Genomic DNA, 20473 nt, shown 5'->3' with positions numbered 1-20473 from the left:
GGTATGAGTACTGCTTTATAAAGCCTTAGTAAGACCACACTTGGAATACTGCATCCAGTTTTGGTCGCCACGATATATATAAAAAAAAAAGATGTTGAGACTCTGGACAGAGTGCAGAGAAGAGCAATAACAATGATTAGGGGACTGGAGGCTAAAACTTATGAATAAAAGCCTCCTTCACTGGAGGCTTTTAAGAAGGGACTGGAAAGCCACTTGTCAATCTATCCTCCAAAGCACCTGAAGGCAGAACAAGAAGCAATAGATGGAGACTAATTAAGGAGAAGCAAGGTAGAACTAAGGAGAAATGTCCTGAGAACAATGAATCAGTGGAACAACTTGCCTCCAGAAGTTGTGACTTAAATAAAACCCTGGAAACACTTAAATAAAACCCTGGAAGCTTTTAAGAAGAGATTGGACAACCATTTATCTGAAATGATATAGGGCTTTCTGCCTGAGCAGGGGGTTGGACTAGAAGACCTCCAAGGTCCCCCCCCAACTCTGTTATTCTGTTATCATATACAATAGCCTTTCCCTTCCTAGGGCCTTCTGCCAGTTTCTAACTCCTCCTAATCAGCATTGTGTGAGACCTTCAGAAGTGATGGAAAGAGGAATCAAAGCTGCGTTCAAATAGGGAGCAGCTTGCAGCTTAAACAGGGAAGGAAATTTGCAAAGGTTACAAGACCTCGGAGGTCTTCAGTACCATCAACCGTTGACACATGACCTGGTCACTTCCATATTGGACTCCTGCAGTGCACTCTACATAGGACTGCCCTTGAAAAATATCCAAAGTTTTAGCTAGTACAGAATGCAGCAGCCTGCTGCATATTTTGGATATTTTTGATATTGGATATTGGATATTTTTCAAGGGCAGTCCTATGTAGAGTGCACTGCAGGAGTCCAATATGGAAGTTACTTGAATTCCTAGAGTAGCACATGCGACACATCTGTTCCACAAGCTGCATTTGGTTGCCAGTTTGTTTCCAGGTCCAATTCAAGGTGCTTTTTTTTAACCTACGAAGCCTTTCATGGCATGAGGCTGAGCTACCTTCCCTCTGCCCCCCTCTCTCTCCTCCTCCCTCTCTATCCATTAGATCTGCTAGAGAAGGCATGCTGCCAGTACCATCAGCTAGAGACCTGCATTTAGTAAGTCCCAGGAGATGTGCCTTCTGCGCTCTGGCACCCACTTTAGGGAACATTCTTCCCTCCAAAATTAGGCTAGCTCCATCCCTTTAGATATGCTGGAAGGCCCTCAAGACCTTGATAGGTTAATGGCCCTGAGGCTCTCAGGGAACCGGAGACAAGCTCCATTGCTGAGCTGTCTATTATTTTTCACCCTTTGCCTAAGGTTTGTATCTCTGTGTTACAATATTTACTGTTAATGTAATTTCTGCATATATGTGCGTGTGGTTTTATATGGGATTTTATTCATTATGCACCATCTAGAGTCACCTTTGGATATGGGCAACTATTTAAATTAGATAGATAGATAGATAGATAGATAGATAGATAGATAGATAGATAGATAGATAGGATAGATGAGAGAGGGATGGATAGGATAGATGAGAGATATGGATGGATTGATGAATCGATAGATATAGATATGATAGATGTAGATGCTAGATCGATCTAGATAGATAGATAGATAGATAGATAGATAGATAGATAGATAGATAGATAGATAGATAGATAGATATAGAAAAAATGATTGATAAACAGACAGAACAAAAGCAGTATAAAAATGAAAAAATGAAGGGATCCTCTCTGATTTTCAGGAGAGTAAAAAGATAAAAGAAAATAATGGCAGGTAATAGAGTTAGTGCTCTTTGGTCTGAGTTACTTCAAAGATTTCTTGGGTTTTTTTTTTTTTAAAGGCATTTCAGCTTGTGCTACCTGAAGAAGTAAAGCCAGATAGCAGCATTGCTAAAAGATCTCAGACTACTGGACATTTGGTTATCAACATGCCAAAGGTGGGACAAACATTTAACAGCGATATTAAAATGCAGTTTCTTTTTTTAAAAAATAAAAGTTTTTTTTTATTTTTATCACAACAAAAACAAACATAAAACCTTTTTTCTGTTCCACAGTGTGTCAGTTGAGTACATATTTCTTCATGCGCAAAATACAGTAATATCATACATATTTAACTTGTATATATTTATAAAGTGTAGTTTAAACTTTGACCTGTTTGCACAAATATCCTCCTCCTTTGCTGCCCTTCTTTCCTTCCTCTTCTTATCTTCTGTCCTTCCTTCCTTCCTTCTCTCCTCCCTCTCTCCCTTCCTTCCTCCTTCTTTCTTTCCTTCCTTTCTTCCCACCCTCCTCCTCCCTCCCTTCCTTTCCCTTCTTATCTTACTTCTTTCCTTCCCTCCCTTTTTCCTTCCTTCCTTCCTCTCTTCCTCCCTCCCTTCTTTCTTCTTCCCCTTCCTTCCCCCCTTACTTCCCTTTTCATCTTCCTTTCTTCCTTCTTTCCATCCACCCACCCTCCCTCCCTCCCTTTTTCTGAATTTCTTCTGAAATGCGATTCCTAATCCAAGAGGCAGGTAGCCAACTTCCTTCAAGTTTTCGCCATCTGTCTTGTCTTGCTCATTAATTCAGGCCGTGCCTCTGCAGTGACAGGTTTGCAGCCTCATCAATGGCTGGAACCCTGCCTGAATTTTATTCTTTGGAGCAACATCCCGCTCCTCCAAAACAAATTTCATTTAAAATCCATCTCTTATTAGTTTCAGAAGACCCACTTCGATACATCTGTTGCGAACTCTTAGAATCCTTTGCAGAGATTTTGGAGTTGTTTTTTTTTTTCCTGATGATTGAATATTAAAATCCCCGTTGATTTATATTCTGGCTTTTCATGTTTCGAAGGAGGCTTATTCCACTTTTCTGCATCATCACGGGGTACATGTATTATTTTCCACCCAGAAAAAATATGCCCTAAACCCCAAAGGGAACACATTGTGATGAAGCAAGTCTCGTGAGGCTTTTTCGTTAGCATTTATACCATCAGAAGTTCTACCTTTGGGAAATCGTAGGTGAATGACAGCAGTGGTGGTCTGCAAAGTGGTTCAACAAGCGGCTCTGTGAGCGTGCGCGGCGTTCAAAAAACCACCAACTTGAACCTAAGCAGCTTACCTTCTAGGGCAGCCCCGGTAAGTAGATCAGCTGAGGCGTGGAAATCCACAGTGCCGTGTGAATCAGCTGAGCTGAGAAAGGTGGAAATACAGGGCAGGATAGGGTGGGAGTGGGTGGGCAGGATCAGCTGATGACCGGAACTACCGGTTCTCTAGAACTGGTCCGAACCAGCAGCAGCCCAACCACTGAATTACAGTGAGGAAATTGTCAGTACAGGGTTTTTTTTTTCCCCCTGTTTATTCATTTCAAAGAGCTTTTTAAAGGCCATCTGTGGCTGGTTAGAAATTCTCCTTTGGCATTCTGGGGTTTCCTGGCTGAGGAATTCTGGGAGTTGAAGTCCACAAAAGTTTCCACATTTGGGGACCTCTGTACTAGAAGCCTGTTGAAGTTTACAGTTGAGTATTATTTCGTTTATTTATTTATTAGATTTTGGTCCCATGTTTATTACAAGTAATTGAAGGCGGAGAACATACCTAATTACTCCTTCCTCCTCTTATTTTCCTCACAACAACAACCCTGTGAAGTAAGTTGGGCTGAGAGGGAACGACTGGCCCAAAGTTACCCAGCCGGCTTTCATTCCTAAGAATACCAGGATAACAGAGTTGGAAGGGACCCTGGAGGTCTTCTAGTCCAACCCCTTGGTCAAGCAGAAAAACCTATACCATTTCAGACAAACGGCTGTCCAATCTCTTTTTAAAAACACTGGTTGGAGCACCCACAGCTTCTAGAGGCAAGCCGTTCCTGGCCCACGGTCATCCAATCGGCTTTCACACCTAAGGTGGGATTAGAACTCATCGTCTCCTGGTTTCTAGGCCAGCACCTTAATCATTAGACCAAACTGCTGTGTTCAAAAGGGAGGATGCTAAAATGGAGAAACATAGGCAGAGAGGCTGCATTGCAAATTCAGCTGATTTTTTTTTAACAGGTATGAGAATTTGAATCTGGACTTGACTTGACTTTCCCTCCCCTCTTCCTTTCCCCACTCAGCCAAGTGAACGTGGGCGGCTTACAATTCTAAATTACGATTTCTAGCCCAGTCTTTTCTACAGAAGAAGCCAAGGAACAAGAGAGTTAGTACAGATGCATCAGAAGATCAAAGGATACCCAAAAATAGATCATGACTATAAGGATTCAGGGATTATAGAAAGGCCTTGGATTGTGTCAGCCATGTCCCTTAGGAAAATGGGAATCCCAGAATAGCTTTTCATCCTTATGGAAAACGTATGCACAGGGCAGGAACATGACAGAATACTCTTGTTCCATGTTGACAAAAGTGTTGTCAGGCTCTCTCCTCTTATTTATGCAACCTACATGCTGATTACATATTGTGGGAAGTTAGATTGGAAGAGGATGAACGTGGCTTTAAAATGGAAGGAAGAAGCATCAATACACTTGCCCTGTAATGATGATGGAAGTAGTCCTTGTTTCACGACTGCTGTAATAGAATACCCTATGGCTTGAAATTCTTGGTTTGGATAGTGTTTTTTTTAACAGAGTTGTCGAAGATGTCTGGAACATCTTAACCCAAATTTAGTTGTCTCAGCCATTAAGTTTCACACTTTTAATTCTAACTTAACTTCTGTGGATCTCACTCATATTTAAGACGTCCCTGCTGGGGCATGCGTAAATACACGTTTAAATTAAAATACATTTAATTATTTTTTTTAAAATTTTGCTGGTTTGAATTTGTAACTTTGGTTTGACAAATAAACATATATAGATTAATATATAGCGTTAACAACCATTCATAGTTACAATGGTTGTTAATGGGGGTGAAAAAGGAATTTTGTGACTAGGCCTCATATTTATGACCTTTACTTAAAGGAAAGGAAAGCAGATCAAGAGTACAGTCAGTTTCACTTTGCGATTGTTTCACTTTATGATGTGGGGAATGAAAACCAAGTTGGGCTTTGAAGAAACTGGATGCAGTAGTAGGTAGACCACTGACTTTTTTGAACCCTTGTGCTTAAGAAGATTTGTGAGAATACAATGGATAGCCAAGAAGACAAGTTGAAAATAAGCATCTTGGTATATAGGTATCCAAATAAAGAATGTTGGACATTTTGAGTAAGTTATTGATCCAGATTCTTAAAAATTAATCCTGGAAACACTGTCCCACATATTTGCTTTTTTTAAAAAAATACATAATCTTCTCTAAGATGGTGTCTGCTATATTTATAGGATTTCTGCTGTTTGTCATATTTATTTGGCATCTTCTCTCTGAGAGTTCTTTGATTTCATCACAAGATCCCATTTTCCATTGTATAAAATTTGTATTTTTCCTATTTTCAGTTTCCATTTCTTGTTTCTTTGAGTTTAAAATTATATTTTTTGCCTTTCTGGTGACTTTGCGGTACCAGAGATTATAGAGAGAATAAATTACATCAGTTAAATGAAAGCTCTTTATGTTTCCAGACAGACTTCTGTTAAGCCTGAAAATTAATATTCTTTCTTGTCTCAGAGGAAGTGAAAAAGGGCAGAAAAGGGTTGTAGATGAATAGAACTAGACACTTTTCATCATTCAGCAAAAACAAAAAACAAAACCCCAAGATTTTAAAATTTATGCAGGGAGATATACTTATAAAGCAAATCTAATATTTGTGGCATTCTTGTAAGCATTTGTTTGACTAGCTGGAAAGGAGTGCTGGAATAGATTCTTATATTGTTTTATTAACTCAATTGATTACATATGCATGGGTTGCTAAATAAGATTAAAACAATGTTTTTTTTAAGTTGAATCCCTTTTTAAAAAAAATAAGGGTATGCTGAGTTGTAATTGGGACCTGTTGAACTGTTGATTGAATGAATGTGGTGATTGCCAATTCACTGGAACTTCCTGTTGACTTCAATAGAAAAAATATAATTCACACAGTAAAGCTTAATCAAGTGAGAAATTAAACCTAGACCAAATTTGTACACTGTCGTTTTGGGAAAATGCCCACACCACATAATAAAATTTTCCTTCCTTCCTTCCTTCCTTCCTTCCTTCCTTCCTTCCTTCCTTCCTTCCTTCCTTCCTTCCTTCCTTCCTTCCCCTTTCTTCTTTCTTTATTTCCTTCCTCCCTCACCTTCCCTTCCCTCCCTCCTTCCCTCCCTGACACAGATATTTAATAATTTCATGAATATTCAGTTCAACTCTTTAGTACTTCTGGAAATGATTATTAAGTTAATAGTCTAGATCTGGAGATATTTGTATTAGAGGTATCAATTCAGACTGAGATAATTTTTATTAAAGTCCTCATAAAGATTTTTCAACCAATTAGAGGAATTCAGATCCCTATGAAGATTTGAAACAGGAAAGAATTGAGGATTTTTATGAAGGTCTGACTGAAATAGGTGCTCTCGGATGGGTTTAATTCTGGCTAGATAGCATTTTATATACTTTAATATACAAACAACTCAGAAATAATTCTTTTGAAATCATTATGTGTTAGATGTAATAAATTCAAGTATCCCTGCAGGTGGAGATGGATAATTGTTTCCTGTACTTAGTTCATCCAAATGTTCTTTTGGGTGTTTGTTTTCCAAGCCTTAACGATATTTTATTAAAATATGATGAACTGTAATATTACATAAAATATTTATGTTTCCATTTTTTCTCCATTTTGCTGAAAGCTGCAACACAATAAGCAAACCAATTTGTTATTCTCCCCCAGGCTAAAGATGTGGTAGTAACTAGCCAAAAAGCATCCATTTCTGAGAAAACATTTGATCCCAGGAAACTGCAAAGAAATCTAAGAAGGTAATTGTGATTTTTTCCCCCCCTCCTTTGGCACCTCAGTGTTACACTGAAAGCTGAAAATAATGATTTATTGGCAAATATGATCAATATAATGTAATAGTGAGTAGGAGCAATAGTTGTAATACTGGTTATTGTGAAACCAAGTTTTACCTGAAGAGGGCTGACCAACAGTTTGTCCATAGGAAACCCTTTGTAAACTTATCTGTTTCAGTGGTTGAGTTAAGAAAGTTCTTACAACTCTAGGAGAACTATATTATTTTTATTATTTCTTCACCTTGTTATTGATTATACAAATCCCATTCCCCCCTCCTCTTCTAGCCAATGTTAAACTTTCTGGAAAGGACTGTTTTCCAACATGCTAGATTAGGGTGGGTAACACATTACCCCTGGCAGTTGTTAGACTGGGGGGCAAGACGTCCATCACCATTTAACCAATAGTCCTCTGCATGAAGGTAACAGTTGAATTTTTTGTAGATTAGCAAAGGCCACACAACACGCCTTTTGCATTTTTTCCAAGTATGGGTTCCTTGGTGCTCCCTGAGCTTGGTTGTTTTCTTGCAGACATTTTATCACCATACCAGGTAGCATCATCAATGCTAGAAGGGAGTGGGGTTTATGCACAAGTTGCTTGTTTTGTCAGTGTCGGGGCTGTTCTTGGTGGTTCCTTGATTAGGCTGTAGTTTACTGTAAGCTTGTTTGTCTGAGTTGGTAATTCCTTGATTGGGAATATTGTTTACTCCTACACTGTTGGTCTATTATAAATCTTGGCATGAATCTCTGCTTATTTAGGTGTTGATTGCTGGTTTGAGTCTTTTTGTTCTTTTTTTTTGTGGCTTTTCAATTGTCCCTTTTGAATGGTGTGGAGATGTTGCTTACTTCTATGTGCCTGTTGTTGGCTCTTTTCCAAGTGAGACTCTCACTGATTCCATGCAGTGTCCTGAATGCAAGACTGTGACAACATTTTTTAAATTATGCAAAGTACCATAGGTAGAATCTCACAAAACCTCATGCAAGTAATAATTCTTCTAGTTTTAGCTATCTTGTATAATTTGGGTCACTTGTAATATTCCACTAGTTATAGGAATGAGTGGGAGATAGCCAGGGGCACCACATATGTCACATCACTTGTGGGAGCTGCTTGGCTGACCCCTGCCATCTTAAGTACTTGCTGTAAGATGGAATAATTGTTGCAGTTTATTTCAGAGGTATTTTAATAGTCTTACATTCAATCTTTTGAGTGCTTTCCTTCCTCCCAACTCTTGTTGCAAACTTGTGAAAAGGAAAGGCAGTCTAAAAAAATATTTTTTTATTTATTTTTTTATTTGTCAAGCAAGTATTAAATAACAGGTATAATTATAAGCATGGTTATGAATACATGAAATGGATACTAATAAAAAAAGAAACAATAAGACAGGGACGTTAGGCACTTTGGTGCACTTATGCATGCCCCCTACAGACCTCTTAGGAAAGGGGTGAGGTCAATAGTAGACAGTCTAAGGTGAAAGTTTTTGGGGTTTGGGGAAGAAACCACAGAGTCAGGTAGAGTATTCCAGACATGGATCACTCTGTTGCTGAAGTCATATTTCCATATTTCCAAGTTTGGTGCGGTTTACCTTGAGTTTGTATCTATTGTGTGCTCTTGTATTGTTGTGGCTGAAGCTGAAGTATTCATTGACAGGTAGGACATTTCAGTAGATAATTTTATATACTATACTAAGATCAGCATAGTTCTAGATTGTCTAGGTCTAAAATTTCAAGCATAAGGTATTCTGCTATGAGTTGAGGACTGGAGAACTCTTCTCATGAAATATTTCTGGACTTTCTCAACTGTATTAATATCTGATATGTAGTGCTGATTCCAGACTGATGAGCTGTATTCAAGTATTGGTCTAGCAAATGTTTTGTATGCTCTAGTTAGTAGTGTGATAGTGCCAGAGAAAAAGCTACGTAGGATTAGGTTAACAACTCTTAATGCCTTTTTGGCTATGTAGTTACAGTGGGCTCTAGCACTTAGATCATTAGAGATGAGTATTCCAAGGTCCTTGACATAGTTGGGGTCACCAACAAGGTCTTGATTATTCAGCTTGTATTTTATTTTCTGATTTTTTTTTTTGCTGATATGTAAGACAGAGCATTTGTTTGTTGAGATTTGAAGTTGCCATTTGTTTGATCATTCTGACATGTAGTTAAAGTCATTTTGAAGGGTAGCAGTATTGTCAGTGGTGTTGAATAGCTTTACATCATCAGCTAAAAGAACGCAGTTGCTCTTAATATGATCACAGAGGTCATTTATGTAGAGTATAAAGAGAGTTGGTCCTAGAACGCTGCCCTGGGGGACACCACTGTTGACAGGTACAGGATTTGATGGGGCGCTCCCTATTTTGACCATTTTTGCCTGTTTGACAGGAATGCTTCTATCCAGTTATGTAGGCGTCAGAGATACCATAAGATTTTAGTTTTAGGAGTAGTTTGTCGCGTACCACTGAATCAAAAGCTTTACAGAAGTCTATGTAGATTGCATCTATTGCTTTGCCCTGGATCGAGTTGTATAGTCCATATGTTTTTACAATGTAGCAGTTGCAGATTACAGGATAGTTTTTTTCTGAAACCAAATTGTTTGTTAGAGAATAGGTATCTAAGGTATCTAAGTGGAGGATAATGGATTGGTTAGGGTTATTAAAGACTCTATACAGGGATGTGGCCTTTGCATGCACAAGCAGACTTCTCTTTGCACTAATTTTTAACTCTTCCAAGTCCTTTGGAGAATCTAATTTCATGGAAGCAATTTTTGTTTGATCAACAATGTATTGGAGAGGTTATAATGTACTTTTAGATGTTAGGAACCTTGAATGGGTGAATGCCAAAGAGCCCAGTCCTAATTAAAGGCATAATATAAATATCCAACTGTAGTTTTGATAGGAGATTGTGTGGAATTCCCCAGCATCCCATAATCTGCAAAGGATGACCTCATAGGGGCCTATTAAACAAATGCTCTAGACATGATATTGGTCAGTTCTAACGTTAGGGATGATCTTCAGGGTCTCCTTTTCATGTAGTGTGGAAAGGGAATTTCACGAAAGCAGTAGTCACACAAAAGAAAAACAGGAAAAGGCCAAGGGGAACATCAAGTCAGCCAGAAAACAAACTTACACAGGAAAAGGAATCAAATAAAAAATATTAAAGAATCCCTATAGACAAAAGCCTAAGTAATTAAAAAAACTAGACAAATAGGAAAAGGAAACAAAAGATAATTTAGAAAACCCTTACAAACACAGGACATACCAAATAAGCAAAACAAACAGACAAAAGACACAAAATATAAATTACAAAAGGGACAGACAGGAGATTGCCACAGAACAAAGATGAAAAAACTATCTTAAAGCTAAAAGAGATTACAGAAAACCAATAATACAATCTGGCCACCCTGCGGAGTTTGCCCTCCGGCGGAAATAAAGACAAACTCAAACAGGATTTGAAACATCAGGCACAAATACAAACACTCACACAAAATCAACTTACAAAGAGAGAAAAGGTTATAAAAAACCAGGGACTTACCATAAGAAGCTAGCTAGCCCAGGAACGCAGACTTCTTGCTGTTCTCCACCTTCCTGAAAAATAAAAAGATCCAGCTTTTAAGCAGTTATCCATATCCTTGCGCCGGAGCTCTCCCAGAGGGAAAATTGAATCCTCGAAAGAAAGGCATTTTGACACCTTTCAACAGTAGGTTGCTCACAAGTTTAATTATTTGCATCTTCAGCTAGTAGAGAGTTGCCACCATGCAACTTTCTTGGTATTCCTAATTTTGAATATTGGTCCCTAAGTGGTTTTTTGTTACATAGGCAATAAGCTGCCCTCATCTCCATAGTACAGCATAACACTATTATCTGCTGGGCTCCAGAGTAACAAACAAACAAAGGAGGAGCTGGGAATCACTAAAGGGAAGAGTGATTAATAAGCTAATTCAGAGTCATAATACAGTTTTTGCAAATGTGTCAGGGAGACAGCAGTTAATTACTTTACAGGGATGATAATTTGTACGGTGTTTTTTGTAATATTAAATTCACTTTATCAAACAGCTTAATAGCAGACCGAGACCTAGCTACAGAGATAAAAAACAGAATAATCTTCTCCCTGACTCACTAAAAAGCCGAGCTAGATATTACTTTAATTGCGCGAATTCGGCAATTTTTATTTATCTTCTTTATTTTATTATATAAGTAGCTTCTCTTGGAACAGTGAGTCAAACCGGAGCAGAGAGAGGGACAAAAAAAGAGATGGAAAAGATTAAAGAGAAGATACTGCAGAGAAACAATTCAAATGGTGGGAAGATATTTCAACTTTCTTTCTAGTTACTTTTCCTTCCAAGTCTCAGCATTAAATGGAGAGCATACTTCTAACAATTCTCACTTTTGAGGAGCGGGGGGGAGGGGGAAGAAAAAGAGGGAATCTGACACCTGCATTTCCTGCAGGTAACAACAGCAGGTAACAAATGAATTCTCTTAAGCCTCAAATATGCTGACACAATTAGCCACAGAAAGGTTTTCAGTCGATTTCCTACAGGGTAGGAGTGACCACAATCTATATCTACCGAAAGATGATTATATTTCTCACCGTTTGGAGGGGATCCACATACTAGGAAAAAGTATTTGCAGGGGTGTTGCCAAATAAATAGAATTAGTTATTGAATGAATCTTTTTTTTCAAAGAGGTTAAGCGTTCATAAGAACAAGGGGGAAAAAAATTAAGGAGTTTCAATTTTGTTTTGTTGAAGCAGAGTAAGAACTGGCTTACTTTGTAAATCTGGACTCTGAATGTTTGATTCTCCCGTCTCTTTCAATGCTACACACTCTCACCTCCCCCTCTTGCTAAGCACAAAGAGAAAAGTCATTTGCAGAAGTTCCAAGGGCTTGAGATTTGTGTGTTGTGTGTATGTGTGAGTAAGTGTATAAAGCGTATATATATGTGTGTATCTCACATTTTAGAACTGCTGCTGATGTAAGAGGATTAGACAGTTCAAAACTGTCAATGAAGCAGAAAATTCAAGCTCGAATGAGAAGTGGAGAAAGGATCCCAGTGTGTTTTCAGTTTTGCAGCAAGCCCTGTAGCCTGGTTTGTGACCATCCTCTCTTAGCAGAGAGTTGTGTCTTGTGGTCATTTTGCAATCGCACAGCATCTAGATTAGGGGTGGTCAAATTCAAGGCCCGGGGTACTTAGATCTGGCCTGCAGGGAGGGGGGCTGGAAACAGCAAAGGACCGGCCCACGATGCTTCTGCCAGTGAAAACATAGCTCCATTTTCGCTGGCAGAGGGTTGCAGGAGGCTGTGGCAGCTGAGAATGGAGCTTGGGAGCCCGTTTTCACTGGCAGAGTGCTCGGGCCACCATAGGTGCTCCTGACACAAGTGTCGACCTGGCCATACCCACCCCAGCCCTCTGAGGTCAACCGGAACCCTGATGTGGCTCTCAGTGAAATTGAGTTTGAAACCCCTGACCTAGACCACTACAGTAGCTTGCCCTGCTAGTCTTAGTTGGGGTGCACTTTTTTCTTGGTGGTGTGTTTATTTATGTAAGATATTTATATAGCTGCCCTTCTTCTAACTAACCAGAATTGGCCCCCAATCAGAAATTCCTGGATTGTGGTATTGTTCCTACCTGATGGCTTATATGGTGATTTTTTTAAAAATTTAGTTTATTTCATGCTGATTTTTATTTGGCAGTATATTTGGTGCTTATTTTTATAAGTTATTTTTCCTACTTACAATATCTGGGTATGTGTGCATACTAGGTACTACACCCCCCTCAAGCAGTTTACAGAGCCAGAGTCAGCCTATCACCCCCAACAACCTGGGACCTCATTTTACCCACCTCGGAAGGATGGAAGGTTGAGTCAACCTTGAGCCTGGTCAGAATCGAACTGCCGGCAGTCGGCAGAATTTGCCTGCAATACTGCATTTCCACCACTGCGCCACCCTGGCTCTGTAATGCAACGTAACTCAGCAATAGTGTAATACAGTGATAGCTTTGGGTTCAAGGACATGGGTGTTCTGGGCTCTTTTTTTTTTTTTTCTGTTTGCATCTCTTTCTTGCCTCACAATTTTTGTTAGGCAGCCGTAGTGTTATTTGTTCCGTTCTCAGTTCTTTGCAGACTTAATCAGTATTTTTCATTTCCCCGGAGGTGGAAGCTTAGCCAGCACTCTCAGGTCATCTGCGGAAGAGCGTAATCATCATGTTCTGACCACAATGAACCATAGCAGAACCTCATCGAAGCAGGCAGGCAGGCAGGTCACCTTGAGGTGAGCAAGCAAAAAGGTTGGAACATGAACATTATACAGGCAGTCCTCGACTTACGATTGAGCCCCACAGTTCTGTTGCTAAGCGAGGCATTTACTAAGTGAGTTTTGACCCATTTTACAGCCGCTCTTGCCTCAGTTGTTAAGTGAATCACTGCAGTGGATAAGTTAGTGACATGGTCGTTAAAGATAATCTGGCTTCCCCATTGGCTTTGCTTGTCAGAAGGTTGCAGAAGGCGATCGCGTGATCTTGGGACCCAACAACGGTCATAAATATGAGTCGGTTGCCAAGCCTCTGAATTCCAATCACGTAATCATGGAGATGCTAGAAAGGTCGTAACTGTGAAAAAAAACAACATGATAGCAGTGTTCCGATATCTTAGGGGCTGCCACAAAGAAGAGGCAGTCAAGTATTCCCCAAAGCACCCGAGGGCAGCAGAATTGAATTGGATTCTTTATTGTCATTGTACGTAGTATATACACAGTTTACACACAGCGAAATTCACATAACTCCAAGACCAGACCCAACATGCACACACACATGACAATCTCCAAACACCCCGCCACCCGCCAAAACACCCCGCCTCCTAAAAACACACAAGCATCCAGACAACAGACCAAGTAATCCTGTCCAATGGCTCACTGACGGTGGTCCTTAAGTTCATTGTTAAGTGCAGTTTATAGCTCTGGGATAAAAACTATTCAGAAAACGTGCGGTCCTAAATTGAATTGAATTGAATTAAATTAAATTATTAAATTAAATTGCAATGCGTGGAAACTAATCAGCAACTTAGAACTAAGGAGAAATTTCCTTGACGGATAGAACAATTGATCAGTGGAACAACTTGCCTCCAAAAGTTGTGAATGTTTGAACACCGGAAGCTTTTAAGAAGAGATTGGACAACCATTTGTCCGAAATGGTATAAGGTTTCCTGCCTAAACAGCGGGTGGGACGAGAAGACAACCCCCCCGCCCCTGGCCACACACACACACCGGCTCTCTGAGTCAAACACAAGCCTGATGTGCCCCTCATTGAGTTCGAATTTGGCATCCCTGTTCTAAGTCGAAATCATGATACACTTTTTGCAAAGAGTTGGGAAGGCAGCAATGATTTGCCTTTCCAAAATGGCCATCTATACTTCTCTGTCATTTCAAAAACCGCGTTATTAAAAGAGTTTTAATAGCATGCGAAATCTAGCTGTGGAGCTTTAAAAATGAATACCTCTCAAAACTTTTTGAGCTTGTAACCTCTCGCTAAAAGCCAAACTGGTTGTTATGTTAATTGCACGAATTCAGCGAGCATTATGTTAATAGCAACTCCGGGAAAGCCTGCGCAACCCCCTGACTAGGTGGGTGGGGATAAAAATAAAATAAAAGGGATGCTTTTCTTCTTCCCCTGGCCATTTCTCCCTTCTCCCACCCCCCCACCCCCAAAATTAAAATGTCTTTCAAAATGATACTACTTGCATTTCAATAGAAACTTCCACTGGAGTTTTATCACTGGAGTTTTAAGTTTCATTTTCAAAGTAAGTATAGGTATTTCTTGACTTACTACCATCTGTTCATTTGATGACCATTCAAACTTACAATGGCACTGAAAAAGCTCAGTTCTGACGGTAATTCAGGCTTCCCTTCTTTGAGTCTGTAGACTCAAGTCATCCAAGTCATGGTTGTTCCAAAGGTGCCTTTTCTGGTGGCAGCTGGATTTCTTCTAAGAAGTCCAGGTTGTCTCCAAAAAAAAAGCACCTTTAGGACAACCATGATCTGGATGACTGAGAATCTTCACAGACTTTTAGCTATACAATTTGGGATGAACACCCTTGGAATGGTGTGGGGGGAAAGGAATGGATTTCCAGAGGAAAAAAATGCAGACTACGGGACCAGGAACACTCAGGTGACCCCCAAGGACACAGATTAAAGTGCCCTCAACAACCCTCTAAAAAGATGCAAATGACCAACTGTCTGCAAAGAATATAAATCCTTCCATTCCCCACCATCATGACAGAGCTGAAGAAGCTTCTTGGATGAGAAGTGAAACGTCTTAAAATGAAAAACAAGCAAACAAGAAAGTCTAGTTGCCTTTTCAAAAGCACCTTTGGGACAACCATGACCTTAATGACTGAGAATCTCTGCAGACTTTTAGCTATGCAATTTGGGATGAGCATCCTTCGAATGGTGGGAGTAGCAATGGATTTCCAGAGAAAAAATTGCAGACTACAAGGACCAGGAGCATCACCCAGGTGACCCTGAAGACACAGATAAACTTCAAAGTGCTTCAACGACCCTCTAATGGGATTTTTTTTCTCGTGGAGCTCACCGGCCAGGCTTTTCTGCTTTCAGTGGGAGAAACATTTTTGGGGAAATGGATAAAGTCTGGTGTGAACAAAGCAAGGAGAGAAAAAGGGTTGAAAAACACATTGTTCCTTTCTCTTCCATCTGCTTCCCCTTCCCTTTGTTATTGTTTCATACTTTATGGCGTACAAATAGTCTCGAGTTACAACCATTTCTTGAGTAAGCCTTCAAAGTTACAACCTTGAAAAAAAGTGACCTATGACTCTCTTTCACACAACCGTTGCAGCATCTCTATGGTCCCGTGATCAACATTCAGATGCTTGGCAGCTGGCTTATACTTATGACGGTTACAGTGTCCCAGAAGCCAGGCTCACCTAACAGCTGCATTATTGCTTTTAATAGCTGCGGTGATTCACTCAACAAGTGTAGCAAGAGAGGTCATAAAAAGGGGGCAAAACTCACTTTATAACGGTCTCGCTTAGGAATGTAGATTTGGGGCTCAATTGTGGTTGTAAGTCAAGGACTACCTGTATTCAAGTCTGTCCTGGTAGCACTGACTGAACAGCAGCATGTCAGGGACAAGGCACCCACAGCTAACCTAGATTATGAAAAGACTGTTGTGGTCTGCTGGCAGCCTGCGGAGACAGCAGCAGAATCGGACAGTGGGGAAGAATATGGGCAAGTCCAGGAGTCTGGGGAGGACTCAGTCGAGGGTCCTGCATCTGATACAGAGATGGGGCGAGGGCCTCCTGGGAGTTATGTGCTGACTCCAGAGCCTCCAGAATATGGCAGCAGCGAGGCAGAGGAACAAGGGGAGCCTGTTCCCAGTGCACATTGCGCAGAGCTGCCAGAGGGCAAAAGCAGCTAAGACAAAAGGGGCGACTCGGGAGTGAGGCTTGGAGGTGATTGCCCCTCCCATAAGATATAAAGGAAGTACAAAGGGACAGGAACCTTTGCAGGAAGCAACGTTGTTCGCTCTGTTTGGTTTGGAACCTTAAAGCTCCATAGTGAATTTGTGCTCCACTTGGTTTTGAAAGATTAATTGGTACTTTAGTCGTTGGCAGATTTCAAGAAAGATAAAGGTGCGTTCTTATCAGACTTCTCCCGAAGGGCTTTGGCAGACTTCCATGGGACTATTTATAACTGGTTGAGACTCATTACAGGCTGTGAATGATGCTAATTCACAGCCATTGAACTAGAGAAAAAGGGTTTTGGATTTAACGTGTGTTTGTTGGTGTCTCAGGAAGCCTTAGTCAGAACAGTGACAGGACACATGTGATTGTAAATCAAGGATATACATACACACACAGAGAGAGGCCATTGTGACACAAATCCTGTCCTCATGTTCTTGGTGTCCCAACTTCTGATGCGATATCAAATTATATAAGCTGCAGGTTTTTTAATCACGAGGCCACATTTTGTAACGCCATCCTCTACCAAATGCCCATGAAGACAAGTTTCAGAAATAAATGCAATACATAGGAATGTGGTTTCAGTAGGATTTTGTTTGTCCTTTGTTTGTTTGCCAGCAAACTCTCATACTCTCAAGGCTAAAAAATCTTGGACCAAGGTATGCTTTCATAACGGCAAGATAGAAATGTAAGTTTAACAAGCATAATGTAATTTCACATAACACCATCTGCCATGGTAACATCTTAAGCAAGCCAACGAGTGGGTAACCTGCATTACACTGTAAAGTTATAACTTTCCAGCTTTCAGTCTCTGCTTACTCATCTCTCCAGTTTCATCAAGCATAACTTACACACTGTTGAAAACTCATTTTAAGCAGCATTAGTAGATGCAGGAATTAGATACCTTCTCTGTTTTGATAGGAAGCAACAGTCTTGGTTGTAGAATCCCGTTTAGCTAATTATATCTGACAATCTCTAAATTTTGAGGAGTGAATGGTACTCCCCCCCACCTCAAGAGACAACTGGACTTTCTGGTTTTTCTTTGAAGATTTTCAGCTTCTCATCCAAGAAGCTTCTTCAGGTCTGACTGGATGGTGGGGAATGGAAGGATTTATACTTCTTGCAGACAGCTGGTCATTTGCATCCTTTTAGCTGGTCAGTAAGGTCACCTGGAGGTTTATCTATGTCATCAGGGTCATCAGAGTGGTGTAAATGGGTGTGAACCCTTCTTGGAACTGCTGAAAGGACTGGGTTGTAGATTGGAGACAGATGATGTCGTATCCCTCCCCTTCTGTTGAGAGAGGGCTGTTCTGTTTTGACATAGATGGCCTCTTTGACCCCTCTTTCAAGCCAGCAGTCCTCTCTGTCCAAAATGCAGATTTTGTTGTCTTCAAAAGAGTGGCCTTTGCCTTTTAAATGCAGGTAGACTGTTGAATCTAGTCCCGATGGGTTTGTTTTCCTACGTTGTGCTACCTGTTTATGAAGTGGTTGTATTGTTTCCCCAATGTACAGATCTGGACATGGCTCACCACATTGTTCTGCATATACCATATTGCTGAGTTTCTGACTGGGTGTTTTATCTTTGGGGTGGATGAGCTTCTTACCTTAGTGTATTCTTGGGTTTGAAGTTGCCTACTGAAAAACAAAAAAGCACCTTTGGGACAACCATGACCAGGATGACCAAGAATCTCCATAGATTTTGGAGTGAATATTTGTAGAATTCTCATCCTGTCTTAAGCTTTCTTGCTATATTTGTTTACCTGGACTAAGAAGGAGCTTCCAGTTTGACTTGTGAAGAACAGCCTTACTAGGAAATCATAGCCAACCAATCTTCTTCGTGCTAGTTCTTAAGAACATAAAAATAAAATCAAGGACTGCGGAGGAAAAGAATAGCGGTGTTTTGCTCCTTAGAAGAGAAGATAGAGCGGAGCCTCTAAGGAAACCATATCCTTCTTCCTACAGATCTTGTAAACCTGAAATGAGCAAAGTTATAATTAGAGATGAATGTTATCAAGGAGTTGACAAGAAGCCACTTAATCATCAGAGTATATTTCTAAAGCTCTGGGGAGAAGAGTAGAGACTACAAAACATCTCAAATTGTGCTTGGTTTCCTGAAGGAGCTCTTGAGAGCTGAGATGTCTCATGTCCTGCTGGATAGCAATACGTATTTGGAAGGCTTTTTTTCAGCTGAACCTGCTCTGCTTTATATTAAGGTAGATTAACTTTCCCTTCTTTTATTCGTTTGTTTGCTTACTGTTGCAGACACGAGGGTCTGGAGAAGTTGGAAATAGATCCTACCAAATATTCCTTCCCTGACGTGACAACTATCGTCCATAAAAAGGATCAAGTGGGGCAAGGACCTTTAAGGCTTCAGCAGCCCAAAGCTGAGAATGCCGAGAACTTGAGCTTCGAAGACAACCCAGAAGTTCCACCTTTAATTTAAAGAACTAATGCAGAGACAGCTTCTTTCAGGGTTAGAACATCATTAAGGTGCATAGTTTCTGTCTAATATTCTTCTGTGTACGCACACATATTTCTTTACTATTCTTCTCTCTGGTGGAAATTGAAATTCTTGCCAAAATCTGTATCCAAACTCTGTTAAAAGTTATGTCAGGTCAGGATTAGTTGCATCCTGTTTTACAAGTTCTTTCTTCCAGCTTGGTGTGAATTGATGTTGGGACGAGGGCATCTGTCATAATAGTTCCTGGCTTCAACATGGCAAACAACCTGTGATTAAAGCCCTGCTCCATTTCCATCCAAGTGTAAAAGTGCAAGAATGTACGATGTACATTAAAAAGGAGTGGAGGCTTTGATTATTGATCAGCTGCACCCTCCACTATGAAGGCAGCGGTTGTTTCCTTGAATGTTTGGGAACGTGAGACGGTAATAATTATTTTTCTTGCCAGATGCTCAGGAAGCTCAGGGTGAAATTAAGAATCGTATCATTGCTCTTTGTAGTCAAAAGGCATCATAATAAACAGTAATGAGCATTCCTGAAGATTTCCTAGACTACGATTCCAACAAAATGTTAAAGAAACCTACAGAAAGGAAGGAAATGCAAATATATTTGGCAGGTGAATGGCATGCTTTTCTTCCTTGTTGGTTGAAACCCTTTTAAGTTTGTTTTCTCGCTCCTCCCATTTGTCCTCGTCTCATTTTTAAACAATTTCTACATACACAGCTAACTTTCTTTTTAATTTTAGGCCTGCCAACTATACTAAGTGATGAAGGAAGTGCCCTGCCTCTTTCGGCCAGGGACACTCATCAATTTATCCACCAACAACATTCATAATTTCTCCCTTCTTTTTAGTCCGACCTCCTATCCAAGTGAATTCTTAATAGCTTAGTAAGATAAGCCCTTGTAAGAAATACTGACAGCATTTCCCTCCCCACCCCTTCCAATGCAGTCTTTACCGATTTACCTTTTCCGTTTGAAATATTGCATCTCATTTTCACTAAAATTGTACGCCCGGAGTCATCCCACTTTAAAACTACAGGTATGGCTCATGTTATCAAATGTTCTTGTGAGTTACAGAGAAGGTTTGTAACCTGGTATTTGCAGGTGTCCACGGAGAAGGAAGAGTTGGCATAGAACTGCATACAAATACCCAGGCCTTCCACCTTGAAGTTTGAAATGGCTTATTTGGAAGACTGATGTTAACACTTCAGTAAAAAGCAGAAAACCAAAACAGAAATACTTCGTGTAAAGTATTCACATACCAAGCAGGTGATTGCAGCATACCTTTTCCACAGGGAAAGCATTTTTCTATAATAGAGGTGAAAAATCTATGTATCCGGTATAGTAGATCCAGGAATAAAGATAATTTTGAGATGTTGCAGCAGCATCATTGTTCTTTTGACATTTGCGTGTTCTTGGGGACTTGGGGGGAGGGTTTCCAAGATGCAAGACCTGCCCTTTTATCACTTTCACACAAGGGTGATTAAAGCACTTCTCAATTCTCTTCAGGGCCCATCATATCATCAGTGTTCAGCAGCTGAGTCTTGTCATTTTTTTCTGCTCAGCTGCAGTTCAGCACAAAATTGTGAATCCAGTTTCCAATGAAGGGGCTGTAGCTGTGCGGAGCTTAGATAACAAGCTATTTGCCTCCGTTGGAA

General features: G+C 40.2%; 1 protein-coding gene across 3 annotated transcripts in view; it reads left to right on the top strand.

Moving 5' to 3' along the window:
• DNAAF11 (dynein axonemal assembly factor 11) overlaps positions 1 to 20193 on the top strand; it is a 36854-nt gene extending 16661 nt beyond the window's left edge. Inside the window, exons 10-12 of one of the 3 annotated variants that reach the window (XM_026703703.2) lie at positions 1872 to 1967; positions 6783 to 6868; positions 18620 to 20193. In XM_026703703.2, the coding sequence (XP_026559488.2) occupies positions 1872 to 1967; positions 6783 to 6868; positions 18620 to 18800 (363 nt within the window). In that variant the 3' untranslated portion in view covers positions 18801 to 20193. Of the gene's footprint in view, positions 1 to 1871; positions 1968 to 6782; positions 6869 to 11089; positions 11210 to 18619 lie in introns of those variants that run through there. The other 2 variants (XM_087931722.1, XM_087931721.1) reach the window with 2 other exon arrangements.
• Positions 20194 to 20473: the final 280 nt, after the last annotated feature.

This window comes from Pseudonaja textilis, chromosome 3 (genome assembly GCF_049901715.1).
Source record: "Pseudonaja textilis isolate UNSWEBS1 chromosome 3, rPseTex1.2, whole genome shotgun sequence".
In the NCBI taxonomy this organism is placed as follows: Eukaryota; Metazoa; Chordata; class Lepidosauria; order Squamata; family Elapidae; genus Pseudonaja; species Pseudonaja textilis.
This window is presented reverse-complemented; position numbering and strand designations above follow the sequence as displayed.